The 13,780-nt window shown below is 35.3% G+C and overlaps 1 protein-coding gene across 11 annotated transcripts in view; it reads left to right on the top strand.

Moving 5' to 3' along the window:
* Positions 1-13,780, top strand: part of CLOCK (clock circadian regulator) — a 141,272-nt gene that overhangs the window by 53,892 nt on the left and 73,600 nt on the right. For all 11 annotated transcript variants that reach the window (XM_038556140.1, XM_038556139.1, XM_038556130.1 and 8 more), the window contains 2 exons: positions 6,172-6,264; positions 12,984-13,073. In XM_038556140.1, coding sequence (XP_038412068.1) covers positions 13,027-13,073 — 47 coding nt within the window. In that variant the 5' untranslated portion in view covers positions 6,172-6,264; positions 12,984-13,026. The remainder of the gene's footprint in view (positions 1-6,171; positions 6,265-12,983; positions 13,074-13,780) is intronic.

The raw sequence follows: 13,780 nt of genomic DNA, 5'->3' as shown, positions 1-13,780 counted from the left end.
CCAAGGGGATCTAGTTATAGGGAGACTTCAACAGTAGCATAAGATTTACCTCTGGGAGCTCAACCAGGTTCCAACAGTGAATATCAGAAAAATCTCCACTAAAAAAAAAGAAAAGAAAAGAAAAGAAAAATCTCCACTTGCTTCCAGCTGGTGTAGAGAGAAAAGAACCATTTTGAAATATACCAGAGCACTCTGTTCTTAACATGACCTACCCTTAGGAAAAACTAGTTAACCAGAATCTAACTGATCTGGAGGCAAGGAAGTACCAAATGCCTGCCTACTCTAACCATCTTAGTTTACCTAAAGAGGGAGAAAAAACCCCCGAGAAACATTGATGAAGTTCACAGTCCAGCTGCACATGCTCACTAAAAGACTGAGACCTAATCCTGGGCTGTAGAATGCTCCACTCCCCCACACCTCACCACCACGTTACTAATGGCCTGTTTATAGCAGTTCCTTTTACCTAGTACCTCATGTCCAGCAATCAAGAAAAAATTATATGGCTTACCAAAAAGACAACACGATTTGAAGAGACAGAGCAAATATCAGAGCCAGACATGGCACAAGGATGTTGGAGTTACCAGATAAGGAATTTATGATTAATATGCTCAGGGATCTAATGGATAAAATAGACAGTATGTGGGAACTAGGTGGGAAGTGTAAGTGGGGAGATGGAAAGCCTAAGAATGAAGGTAGATAAGGAGTACCAGAAATGAAGAATACCTTTGACAGGCTTCTTAGTAAACTAGACACGTGAGTCAGGTACCTCTGAGCTAGAGAATATCTTAGAATCCTCAAAAATGAAAAACAAGGACAAAGTCTGAAAAGAAAATATCTAGGGATTGTGTGACAACTACAAAAGTTGTAATATGGGTGTAATGGGAGTATCAGGAAAAAGGAAAGATTTGAAATAATAATAACTGAGAATTTCCCCAAGTTAATGTCAAACCCCAAATAACAGACCCAGGAAATTTAGAGACCATCAAGAAGGATAAATACCCCCCCAAACAACACCTAGGTGTATCATTTTCAAACTATAGAAAATGAGATATAAAGAAAAAAATCCTAAAAGAAGCCAGAGGAGAGAAACACCTTACCTAGAGAAGAAGAATTACATTTGACTTCTCCTCAGAAGTGGTGCAAATAAGAAGAAAGTAGAATAACATACTTAAATCATTGAGAGAAAAATTCACCAACCTAGTATTCGTTTTCTTCCAAAAGAAGAAATTATTCTTCCAAAATGAAGAAGAAATACTTTCTCAAACAAATTGAGGGAATTTATTGGTGGTAGACCTACCTTGCCGGAGATATTAAAAGAAGTTCTTTAGAGAGAAGGAAGATGGTATAGGTCAGAAACTTGGAAGTTTGTAAAGTGAGAAAGAGCATTGACGAAGGAGTAGGTAAAGCTAAAAAAAACAACAAACTTATTTTTATTCTTAATTGACCTCACATAACAGTTCAAAATAATAGTAGCAAAAATGAATTTGATTGTGTATACGAACGAACGTATGCTTATATATAAGTGAAATGAATGACAATATTATAAGGGATAAGAGGGAGGAATAAGGATTATTTGGTTATTATAAGGTATACTACTTGTCAAGTGGCATAGTGTTTATTTGAAAGTGAACTTGGATTAGTCGTAAACGTATACTGTAGGGGTACCTGGCTGACTCATTTGGTAGAGCATGTGACTTGATCTCAGGGTCATGAGTTCAAGCCTCATGTTGAGGGTAGAGTTTACTTAAAAAATATATCTATGTGTAAAAGAAAGAAACTTTAAAAATGTATGTTGTAAACTCTAGGGTACCACCTAAAGAATAAAAAAGTAAAAACCACTAAACCACTAAAAAAAGGTAAAGAATAAGAAACCTAACCAATATGTTAAGAAAGGAAAGAATAGGAATACTGTAAACTGCTCAGAAAATCATGTAAGATGCTGAAAATGGCAAAAAGCAGGGTGAAAGACAAAGGTGGGAGCAAAGAACAAGAGCAATAAATAGAAACAATAATAAATATGGTAGATATTAGTCCAGCTGTATCAATAATCACTTTGAAAGACAGATTGTCAGAGTGGATTAAAAAACAAGATCCAACTATGTGTTGTCTACAAGAAACTCACTGTAAATATAAAGGCATATATAGATTAAATGGATGGTGTGAAAAGACCATATAATATGAAATCTGCTCTCTTAAAACTTTAAGTGCATGCAGTATTGTTAACTCTATACATTGTTGTGTAGCAGATCTCACACTTTTTCATCCTGTATGACTGTGAAGCTCTATATCCTGATTTCCTGAATCAGCAATTCCTGATTTCCCCCTTCCCCAAGCCCCTGACAACCACCATTCTGCCTTCTGCTTCCATCAGTTTGGCTACTTTAGACACCTTATGTAAGTGAAATCATGCCTTATTTGTTCTTGTATGATTGGCTTATTTTACTTAGCGTAATGTCCTCAAGATTCATCCATGTTAAGTATGAAAGGATTTCTTTCTTTTTGAGAGCTGAATAATATTCTGGTGTGTGTATATACCACATTTTCTCTATCCATTCGTCTGTCCATGGACCGTTTAGGCTGTTTCCACCTGTTGGCTTTTGTGCATATGCTGCAATGTTCACTTCGAGGTCCTAGGAGTGCAGTGATCTCTTCAAGATCCTCTCGTTCCTTTTGCATAAATACCCAGAAGCAGAATTCCTGGATCATATGATAGTTGTATTATTAGTTTTTTGAGGAATTTTTTTTTCTGTTTTCCACAGCAGTACTATTTTACCTTCCCACCCACAGTGAACAAAGTACCAATTTTTCCACATCCTTGCCAAAATTATTTGTTCTCTGTGTTTTTGTTGTTTTATAATGGCCATTCTAACAGGGATGTGATAATATCTCATTGTGGTTATGATTTGCATTTCTCTTTCGATTACGGATTTTGAACATCTTTCCATATCTATCTATTGGCCATTGATATGTCTTAGAAGAAATGTTTAAGTCATTTGCTTATTTTTAAAATTGGGTTATTTGTGGGTTTTGATGTTTTGCTGAGATGTAGTTCTGTTTGTATTTTGGGTATTAACTCCTTATCAGATAATCAGATACTTTCTCCCATTCCATAGATTACCTTTTAACGCTGTTGTTTCTTTTGCTGTGCAGAAGTTAACTTGGAGTCCTACTTGTCAGTTTTTGCTTTTGTTTCTTTTGCTTTTGGTGTTCATACCCAAGACCTCATTTCCAAATCCAGTGTCCTGAAACCTTCCCCTTTGTTTTCCTCTAGGAGTTTATATTTCAAGTCTGACATTTAAGTCTTTAATATATATTGATTTGATTTTTGTGTACAGTATAAGATAGTGTCCATTCAGGCAGCCCAGGTGGCTCAGCAGTTTAGTGCCACCTTCAGTCCAGGGCCTGATCCTGGAGACCCGGGATCAAGTCCCATGTCAGGCTCCCTGCATGGAGCCTGCTTCTCCTTTAGCCTGTGTCTCTGCCTCTCTCTCTCTCTGTCTCATGAATAAATAAATAAAATCTTAAAAAAAAAAAAAAAAAGATAGTGTCCATTCAGTTTCAGTCTTTTGCATGTGGGTATACTGTTTTCCCAGCACCATTTGTTAAGGACACTATGCTTTCCAGTGTTGTGGTCTTGGCACACATGTTGAAGATCATTTGACCATATATGCCTAGGTTTATCTCTGGGTGTTCTCTTCTTTACCTTTGGTCTGTGTGTTCATCTTTATGCCACTGCCATACCATTTGATTAGCTTTATAATATGTTTACAGGTCAGGAAATGTGAGGCATTCAGCTTTGTTCTTTTTTCTCAAGATTGTTTTGACTAGTTGAGATCTATTGTTGTTCCATATGAATTTTAGGATTTTTTTTTTCAATTTCTGCAAAGAATGCCATTGGGATTTTGATATAGAGATGGCATTGAATCTGTAGGTGACATTGGGTAATGTGGACATTTTAATGATATTAAATCTTCTGTAACCGTCCTGTGTATGTCCGCTGTAGACTTGCCTCCATTTATTTGTGTTTTAATTTCTTTCAGTAGTGTTTTGTAGTTTTCTTTGTACAGGTCTTTTGCCTTTTTGGTTAGGTTTGTCCTAATTATTTTATTCATGACTCAGTCTTGGTAGGTTGTATATTTTTAAGAATTTATCTATTTCTTCTAAGTTACCTAGTTTGCTGGTGTCTAATTGTTCATTGTAGTCTCAGGATCCTTTGTATGTCTGTGGTGTCAATTGTAGTACTACATCTTTCACTTCTGATTTTGAGTTTTCTCTACTATTTTTTCTTATTCTAGGTAAAGGTTTCTCAATTTTGTTCATCTTTTCTAAAAAGTTCTCTTTTCACTTTTTCCTATTGTTTATCCTATTTTGTTTACATCTGCTTTAGTCTTTATTATTTACTTCTTTCTACTAACTTTGAACTTGTTTTTCTCATTCCTTGAAGTGTAAATTTAGAGTTCAGTTTTGAGATACTCTTTTCCTTTTTTAAAAAAGCTGGAGTCTGTTTTATTTATTTATGAGATATATTTATTTATTTTAGAGAGAGAGTGCAAGGGGAAAGGGCAGAGGGTTAGAGAGAATCTGAAGCAGACTCTCTGCAGAGCATGGAGCTGGTCACCAGGCTTGATTTTCATGATCCTGAGATAATGACCTGAACCAAAACCAAGCATTGGACGCTTAATTGTGCCACCCAGGTGCTCCCCAAATTTTTTTTTCTTTTTTAATGTAGTATTTACCACTGTAAACTTCCCTGTTACTACTGCTTTTGCTGCATCCCATAAGTTTTGATGTGTTATGCTTTTGTCTCCAGGTATTTTTTAATTTCCCTTTTGATTTTTTTCTTTGATCCACTGCTTAAGAGTATATTGTTTTCATACATTTGTGAATTTTCCAGTTCTCCTTGTGTAATTGCTAGTTTCATTCCATTGTCAGCAGAAAAGATAGTTGTATGATTTCAGTGTTCTTAAATTTGTTAAGACTTATTTTGTGACCCAGTATGTGATCTGTCCTGGAGAATGTTCCATATGCAGTTGAGAAGAATTTGTATTGTGCTGCTGTTGGGCAGAATGTTCTGTATATGTCTGTCAAGTTGATTCGGTCTGTAATGTTATTCAGGTTGCCTGTTTCCTTATTGATATTCTGTCTGGATGTTTTATCCTTGTTGACACTGGGATATTGAAATCTTTTACTGTATTGTGTTGCACTCTCTCTTTTCAGTTCCATCTATGTTTGTTTCAAATACTTGGGTGTTCTCATGTTGGGTGTATATATTATTGGTATATACTTATATTCTACGTATATTCATCTTCCTGATGAATTGACTCTTTTATCATTATATAACGTCATTTTTTGCCTCTTGTCAGTTTTTGACTTAAAGTTTGTTTTGTTTGATATAAGTATGGCCCCTCCTGTGCTCTTTTGGTTACATTTGCATGGACTATCTTTTTTTCACTTTTACTTTTATCTGCTGTATGTCCTTAAATCTAGAGTCTGTTGTAGACAACAAATGGTTGAATCTTACTTTTTCTGATCCATTTAGCTACTCTCTTTTGATTGCTGACTTTCGTCTATTTACACTTAAAGTAATTATTGATAAGGTAGACTTACTGTGTCCATTTTGTTACTCTTTTTTGACTGTCTTGTAGTTTTTTGTTACTTTGTTCCTCCTGTTGCCTTCCTTTGTTTCTTTGTTTTTGTTGTTTGTTTTTTTCTTTTAGTTACATGCTTGATTCCTTTCTCATTTCCTTTTGTGTATCCTCTATAGGTGTCTTCTTGGTGCTTAGCCATGGGTCTTACATAAAACATTTTATAATCTTGACAATTATATTAGACTTTAGAATTTTAACTCTTTTACTTGTCTCTCCTTTCCACACTTTGTTTTCAGCATCACAAATTATATCTTTTTATTGTGTGTCTTCTTAATGTATTTTTGTAAGTATAGTTATTTTCATACTTTTGCATTTTAACTTCTATACTAGGATTAAGTTATTGTTTTCATTTATTCATTAAGTTTTAGAAACAATTAGAAACAATTTGTAGAGTTTAACATTTGTTATGTACACTTTTGTGACTAAGTTCAAATTTTATGTTTAAAAATTACCTTAAAATTTTTCATGATAAATTTCTATGTAAATTGAGTAAATCTAATAAATTTTTTTGTTGTTTAAACAGAATTCTGAGACTGATGGTCAGCCATATAGAAGAATACATTGAACCTATAGTTTTCTGAAGAATCAGTTCAAAAGAGCCAAAAAAATACAAAAGGTAATGAAAAAGTTATATCTTAGAATGTACTTTGGAATGACATTTTCCAGCAAAGTACATAAATGAATCCATAAGTTATTTTGACACACTAATTTGGGGAATGTTTTATTTAAAAATTTTTCCTGTTGTATTTTATTCCAAATGCTTATTGTATCAGCTATATTCAGTTACTATTTTAGAAACTGAGAATACAATGATGAATAAGACAGAAGCTGTCCCTGCTCTCATTAGGGTTGCATTCTAAAGGGAGGGAGGACAAATAGTAAACCAATGAAACATTTGTTGTTAGTGCAATGCCCCAAATTAAAATGGATAATAGAGACTAGTGACTACTTTCACTATTGAAAGAAATAGTGAAATATTTAAATGCCCTAATTGAAGAAGAATATTTCAGGTAAGATCTGAATGGCAAGAATGTGTCAGCCCTGTGAAGATCTGAGAGAGGAGATTTATAGGCAGTAAACAAAAATGACCATGGAATGCTTGAAGAACAGAAAGAGAAAATGTGACTAGAGTATAAATGAGGGAAAGAGTATATGGAATTCAGGTTGGAGAAGAAAATTGGGAGAGGAGCAAATTTCTAGAGAAGGTCAAGTGTTCTGTTTAGTTGCATAATATTTTAGACACTTGTAAAATCTGTAGAAATATCAAAAAGGTAGTTGGATAGATAACTCTGAAGTTTAGATTCTGGTCTAGGGGTGTGGATTTGGGAGTTATTGGCATAGAGAGATACTTAGAGGAATATGTCTGGATGAAATTATCTAGGAAGTATACATAGATTGAGAAGGAGTTAGCCTTGGGACATGCCAGTATTAGAGGAGAAGAAACAGCCAGTGAGATGGGTGAAAAATTAGGAAAGTGTTCTGTCATAGAAGGCAAAACAAGAAAAATATTTAATAAATGCAGAAGTGATCAGTTATGTTACATCACATGCTATTCAGAGGTAAAATAGTAGAGTAAAGCAGTCATTAGACTTGGCAACATGAATGTCATTTATAACTAATAAGAGAGAACAGTCTCAGTGGGAGTGGGTGAGGGTGAACGCTTGATTAAAATTGATGAAGAGAAAATGGGGAATTTCCGGTTAAAGATGGCAAAAAAAAATGTGATTAAGTTCTATTTCTTCTTGAAACTCCACTAAAGCTAAAGTAGGGTGTTTTTTTTATTTGTTTTTTTAAACAAAAGATAGCACAAAAATAAAGAGAATGGGAAACAATTACAACAGAATTTTGGAAGCTGAAAAATGAATGGAAATATGATATCTGTCTTCTAGATCTAAGAATCTAAGCCAGCTGTGAGAATGCTGAAGAACAAACTTTATGACACTATAGAGCCTCTAAAATGTTAGGAATTAGAGCACTCTACTTCTGCAAACAGGAGTAAGAGTGAGACTAAACACAGGCCGATTTGTTGCCAGTCTAAGTCAGTAAAAAACAATGATTAATTCTAGGAAAGCTTATTTTAGAAAAGGGAAGCAATTGTAGTATGCTGTATGGCTCAGCTGTGAATTGCATTTGGAGAGCCATATAATAATGTTAACTCTGAATATAACCACCTCGCCAAAATTATGATACTGAGAATTTGGGCAAGAGTGCACGTATATGAGGTAAACATGAGATGTCAAAGAGAACTGAATTCTTATTTTTCTTAGGGGGATTATGCCTGAAAAATAAGACTTGAACAGGAGTTCAAGTTCAATTACATTGGCACAGCTTGAATAAATTGGTACTGTGTAGGCATCCCCACTTAAAACAGAAGGAATCAAGAAGTGACAAAGGATATCAGAGCATAGACTGCCAGAAGAAATGGTTCAAGAGGTGAAAGTGGTGGAAAGTGGGAAATGGAGATCAGAGGACAGAAGACTTCTGATTTTTTAATAAGTCTTCTAAAACTATGTGGACACTTTAGACTCTGAACATGTATACGTTGGTGAAAATAAACACTAAGTTTTAAAGTAAGGGAGAGAATGGAATTAAAGATGTTGAAACAACAATTGTCCTCTGCCATGCAGTTTTCCTGTGAGATGGAGCAGAAAAGGAGAGACAGTACCTGAAGGGGGTTGATGGGTCAAGATTTGTTTTTGATTTGTTCTTTAAGGTTAAAATACTAAGATGTCGATCAGAAAAATCCAATTATCAAGAGAGGGATTTGTGATGTAGGAATAGAAAGCCTTGAGAGGTGACAACAAATGGGATTCAGAGGACAGTATCATGTCATTAGATACTGCACAGTTTATTTTTAATATAGAACATGTAGTTTTATGTATAAGGATTCTTTTCCAAAGATAGATTTCTAGGCACTGAGATTTTCTGTTAATTATGTTTAATGTTGCATGCTGAATTAAAAACATATCTGCTTCTATACTTGGCAAAGTTTGAATGTTTTATAAAATGTCTTAGTTTTTAATATCTCATTTCATGAATATTTTTTTAAAGCTTGTTTTTAAAGTGATATTTTTTTTTAATTTTTTTATTGGTGTTCAATTTACCAACATACAGAATAACCCCCAGTGCCCGTTTAAAGTGATGTTTTAAAAGACTTACACCATCCTTGCCCTTTATCATCATAAAATAATATCATCACTGGAAAGCTGGGAAGTCATCACTCAGTGAAGTTGAGCTCAAGTTGCTTAAGTAAAGGAGCATTTGATTCCTTCCTAGCTGAAATTTGATTATTGGTAATTTAATTTGTGAAATTTGGATTCTGGTAACTGTAACTGATCCTTTCAAAGACATTATTGCATACCATACTGGCATTGTAATGTCAGTATTTAAGAAAGAAGACTTTTAAAGATTTTACTTATTTATTTTAGAGAAGGAGCACATGAGCAGGGGGAGGGGCAGAGGGACAAGTGGACTGCGCCCAGCATGGAGCCTAATGCAGGGCTCTGTCCCAAGACTCAGATCATGACTTGAGTCGAAATCAAGAGTTGGATTCTCAACCCAGGCGCCCCAAGAATGAAGACTTTTAATGATAAAATTTGATCTGTATTAGATTATATACTTGAAATACTTTGCTGTGTGTAGGGACATCACTTAGTTATTTAAAACTGAATCCTTAGGGCAGCCCAGGTGGCTCAGGGGTTTAGCGCCACCTTCAGCCCAGGGCCTGATCCTGGAGACCCGGGATCGAGTCCCATGTCAGGCTCCCTGCATGGAGCCTGCTCGCTCTTCCTGTGTCTCTGCCTCTCTCTCTCTCTTTCTCTCTCTCTCTCTCTCTCTGTCTCATGAATAAATAGATAAAATATTTAAAAAAAAAAACTGAATCCTTAGAATCCATAGCATGGGCAATGTGATTCTGGACAGTTTTTTTTTTTTTTTTTTTTTTTTTTTGGTACTGAAAATGTGAGGCCTAGAGTAGTTCCAAAACAAGAGCTTTTGGCTGTTCCTGCATTACCACTGTGGTTTGATACAATTAATTTGACACCATTTAAAGAAGTTAAGAGAAGTCTTCTCACACTTGGCTTTAGAGTACTTAGTTGGGCCTGTTTTACTTCTTCACATACCTTTCCCTTAAATATAGCTTGTTTTTCAGTTGGTGGCTAGACAAGGAGAGAAAAGATCTTGGACTGGACTGTTAGAGATACAGTCTTTTTTTTTTTTTTTAAAGATTTTATTTATTTATTTATGAGAGCCACTGAGAGAGAGGCAGAGACAGAAGACAGAGGGAGAAGCAGGCTCCATGCAAGAAGCCCAATGCAGGACTCGATCCCAGTACTCCGGGATCACTCCCTGAGCCGAAGGCAGACGCTCAACCGCTGAGCCACCCAGGCGTCCCAAGATACATATAGTAGTCTTATGTTGTTCACTTTGCAGCACAATAAATGTTTGGAAGAATATTGTTAATCAACTTTAGTAAAATAGCCTAATAAAGCATCAGCCTGTATGCTCTAAATCATTTTGGGTTCAGTCAGGATGACTCTAATTCTTGGGGTCTTTTTTTTTTCCTTTTCTAGTTTGCCCTATTTTCTGTCTTTTGATAATTAAAAAAACATATAGTTGGTGCCACATAAGACTCAGATCTGGCCTTCTTACTTTAAAGTGAAACTGTCCTTTTTTAATTCATCCAACTTGGGTGTTACTTTTGCATTGTTCTTTTTTTACTAGTGATAGAATCAGCCTCTGTTATTACCGTGATGATAACACGGTATGTTTCTTAGGCCATGGGGAGGTGGGGGTTGTACTTAGGTCATCTTTAAAATCTAGCTCTCAGGAGATCCCTGAATGGCTCAGTGGTTTGGCGCCTGCCTTTGGCCCAGGGCGCAATCCTGGAGTCCCAGGATTGAGTCCCACATCAGGCTCCCGGCATGGAGCCTGCTTCTCCCTCTGCCTGTGTTTCTACCTCTCTTTCTCTCTCTCTATCATGAATAAATAAATAAATAAATAAATAAAATCTTAAAAAAAATAAAATAAAATCTAGCTCTCAGATTGTGTAATTCCATGTTTCATCTGCTAATGTTGACCCAGACACTTAAAACCAGTATTTTATTGAGTGCTAGTTTTTATTTTTACCTCTGACTCCTCACTTATTTTCTTTTAAGAGTTCTTAGCCCTTCGCAGTTTCACTTCTGCAGCCATAACCACATGGGCACTGCAGCATCATTGAGCAAGGACCATTCACTTGCTCCTTCATGCCTGTACGTTTGAAAACAGTGATAGAATAGTTCAGAATCCCATGCTCTTGGGACACCTTTCATCTTTTCTCAGAGTTACACATTAATTTACACTGTTTTCTAAATTTTAAATAAAAGATATAATAGTTAAAGTAGAATTTCTTATGCCTCAAAACTGTTAGGGATTTTATTAGCATTAAAGTGGTTCAATATTTAACTCACAACTATAGGATATAAGTATCTTGTGTGAATAAAATCTGCTTTATATTTCAGATATAGGGTGACAGATTTTAGGCTTATGATTCCATCTTAAAGTAGTTAATTCTTTCAATGTGGGCATGAGACTTTTTATAATAAGGCCTCTCCTTCTGCCCTCCTTCCCCCTTCCTTCCCTCCTTCTTCCCTCCCTTCATCCTTCCCTGCCCCCCCCCCCCGCACCCACTTCCATATCTCTGCACCCAGTGTGGGGCTCAAACCTACAACCCCGAGATCAGGAGTCACATGCTATACTGATTGAGCCAGCCAGCCACCCAGTAAGGCTCTTTTCTACTTACCTTGCCTTCATCCTTCTATACACTCTTATTCTCACTTTATGGTCTAGTAATTAAACTTCAGGTTGTAACATGACTAGATATTTCTCTAAAGAAAATGCTAATAAACCTCTTAAGTTTCTCAAATAGGATGCTCCCTTGTCTCATAAAGACCTGTACCTTTGCAAATTGCCATTCTTGTGGCTTTCTTTCAAATGGTCGTACAAATTACATGGGGACCTTGTTAAAATGTAGATTCTGATTCAGTAGGACTGTCTTTTAACAAGGTCTCAGATAATGCTAGTGCTGATGGTCTCTGAACCATATTTTTAGTGACAGCAATCTAGACTACCTGACAAACTCATTATAGTCAAGAAAATTTCCTCTGTCTCCCTGTTCCCTTGCAGATTTTTGCCTACAGCGAATGTATCTTTTATCCTTGTATCCCTAAAGCTTAGCCTACTATTTAATAGAAGATAGGGTTTCAACAAATGTTTGTTGTTGACTAGATTTTTTTAAATTAAAGAATAGGTGACATACATTGTTATATTAGTTTCAGGTATAAACAGTGATTGAACAATTCTGTACATTATACAGTGCTCACCATGTCACCATATAGTGTTGTTATAATATTGACTATATTCCCTATACTATACTTTTTATTCCCATGATTGATTTATTTTGTAATTGACAGTTTGTACACCTTCTCTTCACCTATTTTACTCATCCTCCCAGTCCCCTCCCCTCTGGCAACTACCAGTTGTATTTGTATTTATGAATCTCTTTCTGTTTTGTTTTGTGTTTTAGATTTTACATATAAGTGAAATCATAGGAAATTTGTCTTTCTCTGTCTGACTTATTTCACCCAGCATGATACCTTCTAGTTTCGTTTATGTTGTCAAGATTGGCAAGAGTTCATTTTTTTTAAGGCTGAGTAATATTCCACTGTATATTCCTCCAACACCCACACCACATCTTTATCCATTCTGTTGATGGGCAACCTAGATTGTTTCCATATCTTGGCTGTTGTAAATATTGATGCATGAATATAGGGGTGTATATATCTTTTTGAATTATAGCCTATTCATAATTATATACTCTAATTAATATATATACTGGGATGCCTGGGTGGCTCAGTGGTTGAGTGTCTGCCTTCAGCCCAGGGCATGATCCCAGAGTCCTGGAATTGAGTTCCATATTGGGCTCCCCGCAAGGGACCTGCTTCTCCCCTTTGCCTATGTCTCTGCCTCTCTCTCTGTGTCTCTCATGAATAAATAATTTTTTAAAAAAAATCTTGAAAATATATATATACTAAAAAGAGGAGCATTTTTTTATTACTTTATAATAGAAAATGAATCCATAAATGTTTTCCCCCTGTATTCCTTTTTTAGAAGGAAAAACGACTCACCTGTGCCCTAGCTAAAGGTATTTGTTTAAAAATAATGTTTCAACCTTGGGTACAGACCAAAACATTTATATTCTCTGTGATAACATACAGTGTTTCTCAACATTACTGTATTTGTGGAAATAACTTTTTTTTGCAAACTAATGACTTTTTATTTTTCCTTCCACCCAAGGAGAAGTACAAATGTCTACCACAAGACGAAAACGTAATATGTTATGTTGTTTACCGTAAGCTGTAGTAAAATGAGCTCGATTGTTGACAGGTATGTTTTTAGAAACTCTTTGTTTTGAATCCTATCAAACTATTTTAAATTTTTTTATTAGAGTGATGGTCTATACCATTTCATGTTTAAACAGAATTCCTTTGAACATGTTTCATGTTTAAACATAATTCCTGTTACATTCAATTTCTGTATTGAGTGAACATAGTGTAATAATATGACATATTGATAACTGTCTATAGCCAAAGTCAGCAGCATATGGTTGTGTCCTAAACAGATCTTGAATTGTAATTTTGAGTGGTCAGAGCTACTCTGAAAGAAACTGTGACAGCTGCAGATGTTTCCTTGGCACCTTATGGAATCTTTTTATGTATTGTTCTTTTTCTCCTTATCTATTGGTGCTAACTCCATCCCTTTAAGCATCTTATTAGCATTTGTGATTGATAAGTGGTAACTATAATTAGGATTTTATCTCCTGCCAGGAGGAGAAACCTTGTTTCTTTGATCTTAAAACTTTTTTTTTTTTTTTAACATTTTAACACCTCTGACACTGAGATTCATTTTACAATTGTCTTATCCATAGTTTAATTGGTAGCATTTGTTTCCTTCTTGGTGTCACATGAAATACTGATAAATCTGTATAAAAATCAGTGGTGTTTTTAATTTGATGAAATACAGTAACATGTTTTAAGCTCTTACTCTTTGACAGCTCTTTGTTGAGTACTTTGTATATGTTACTTCTTAGCCTC

Source organism: Canis lupus, chromosome 13 (genome assembly GCF_011100685.1).
Source record: "Canis lupus familiaris isolate Mischka breed German Shepherd chromosome 13, alternate assembly UU_Cfam_GSD_1.0, whole genome shotgun sequence".
Taxonomy (NCBI): Eukaryota; Metazoa; Chordata; class Mammalia; order Carnivora; family Canidae; genus Canis; species Canis lupus.
This window is presented reverse-complemented; position numbering and strand designations above follow the sequence as displayed.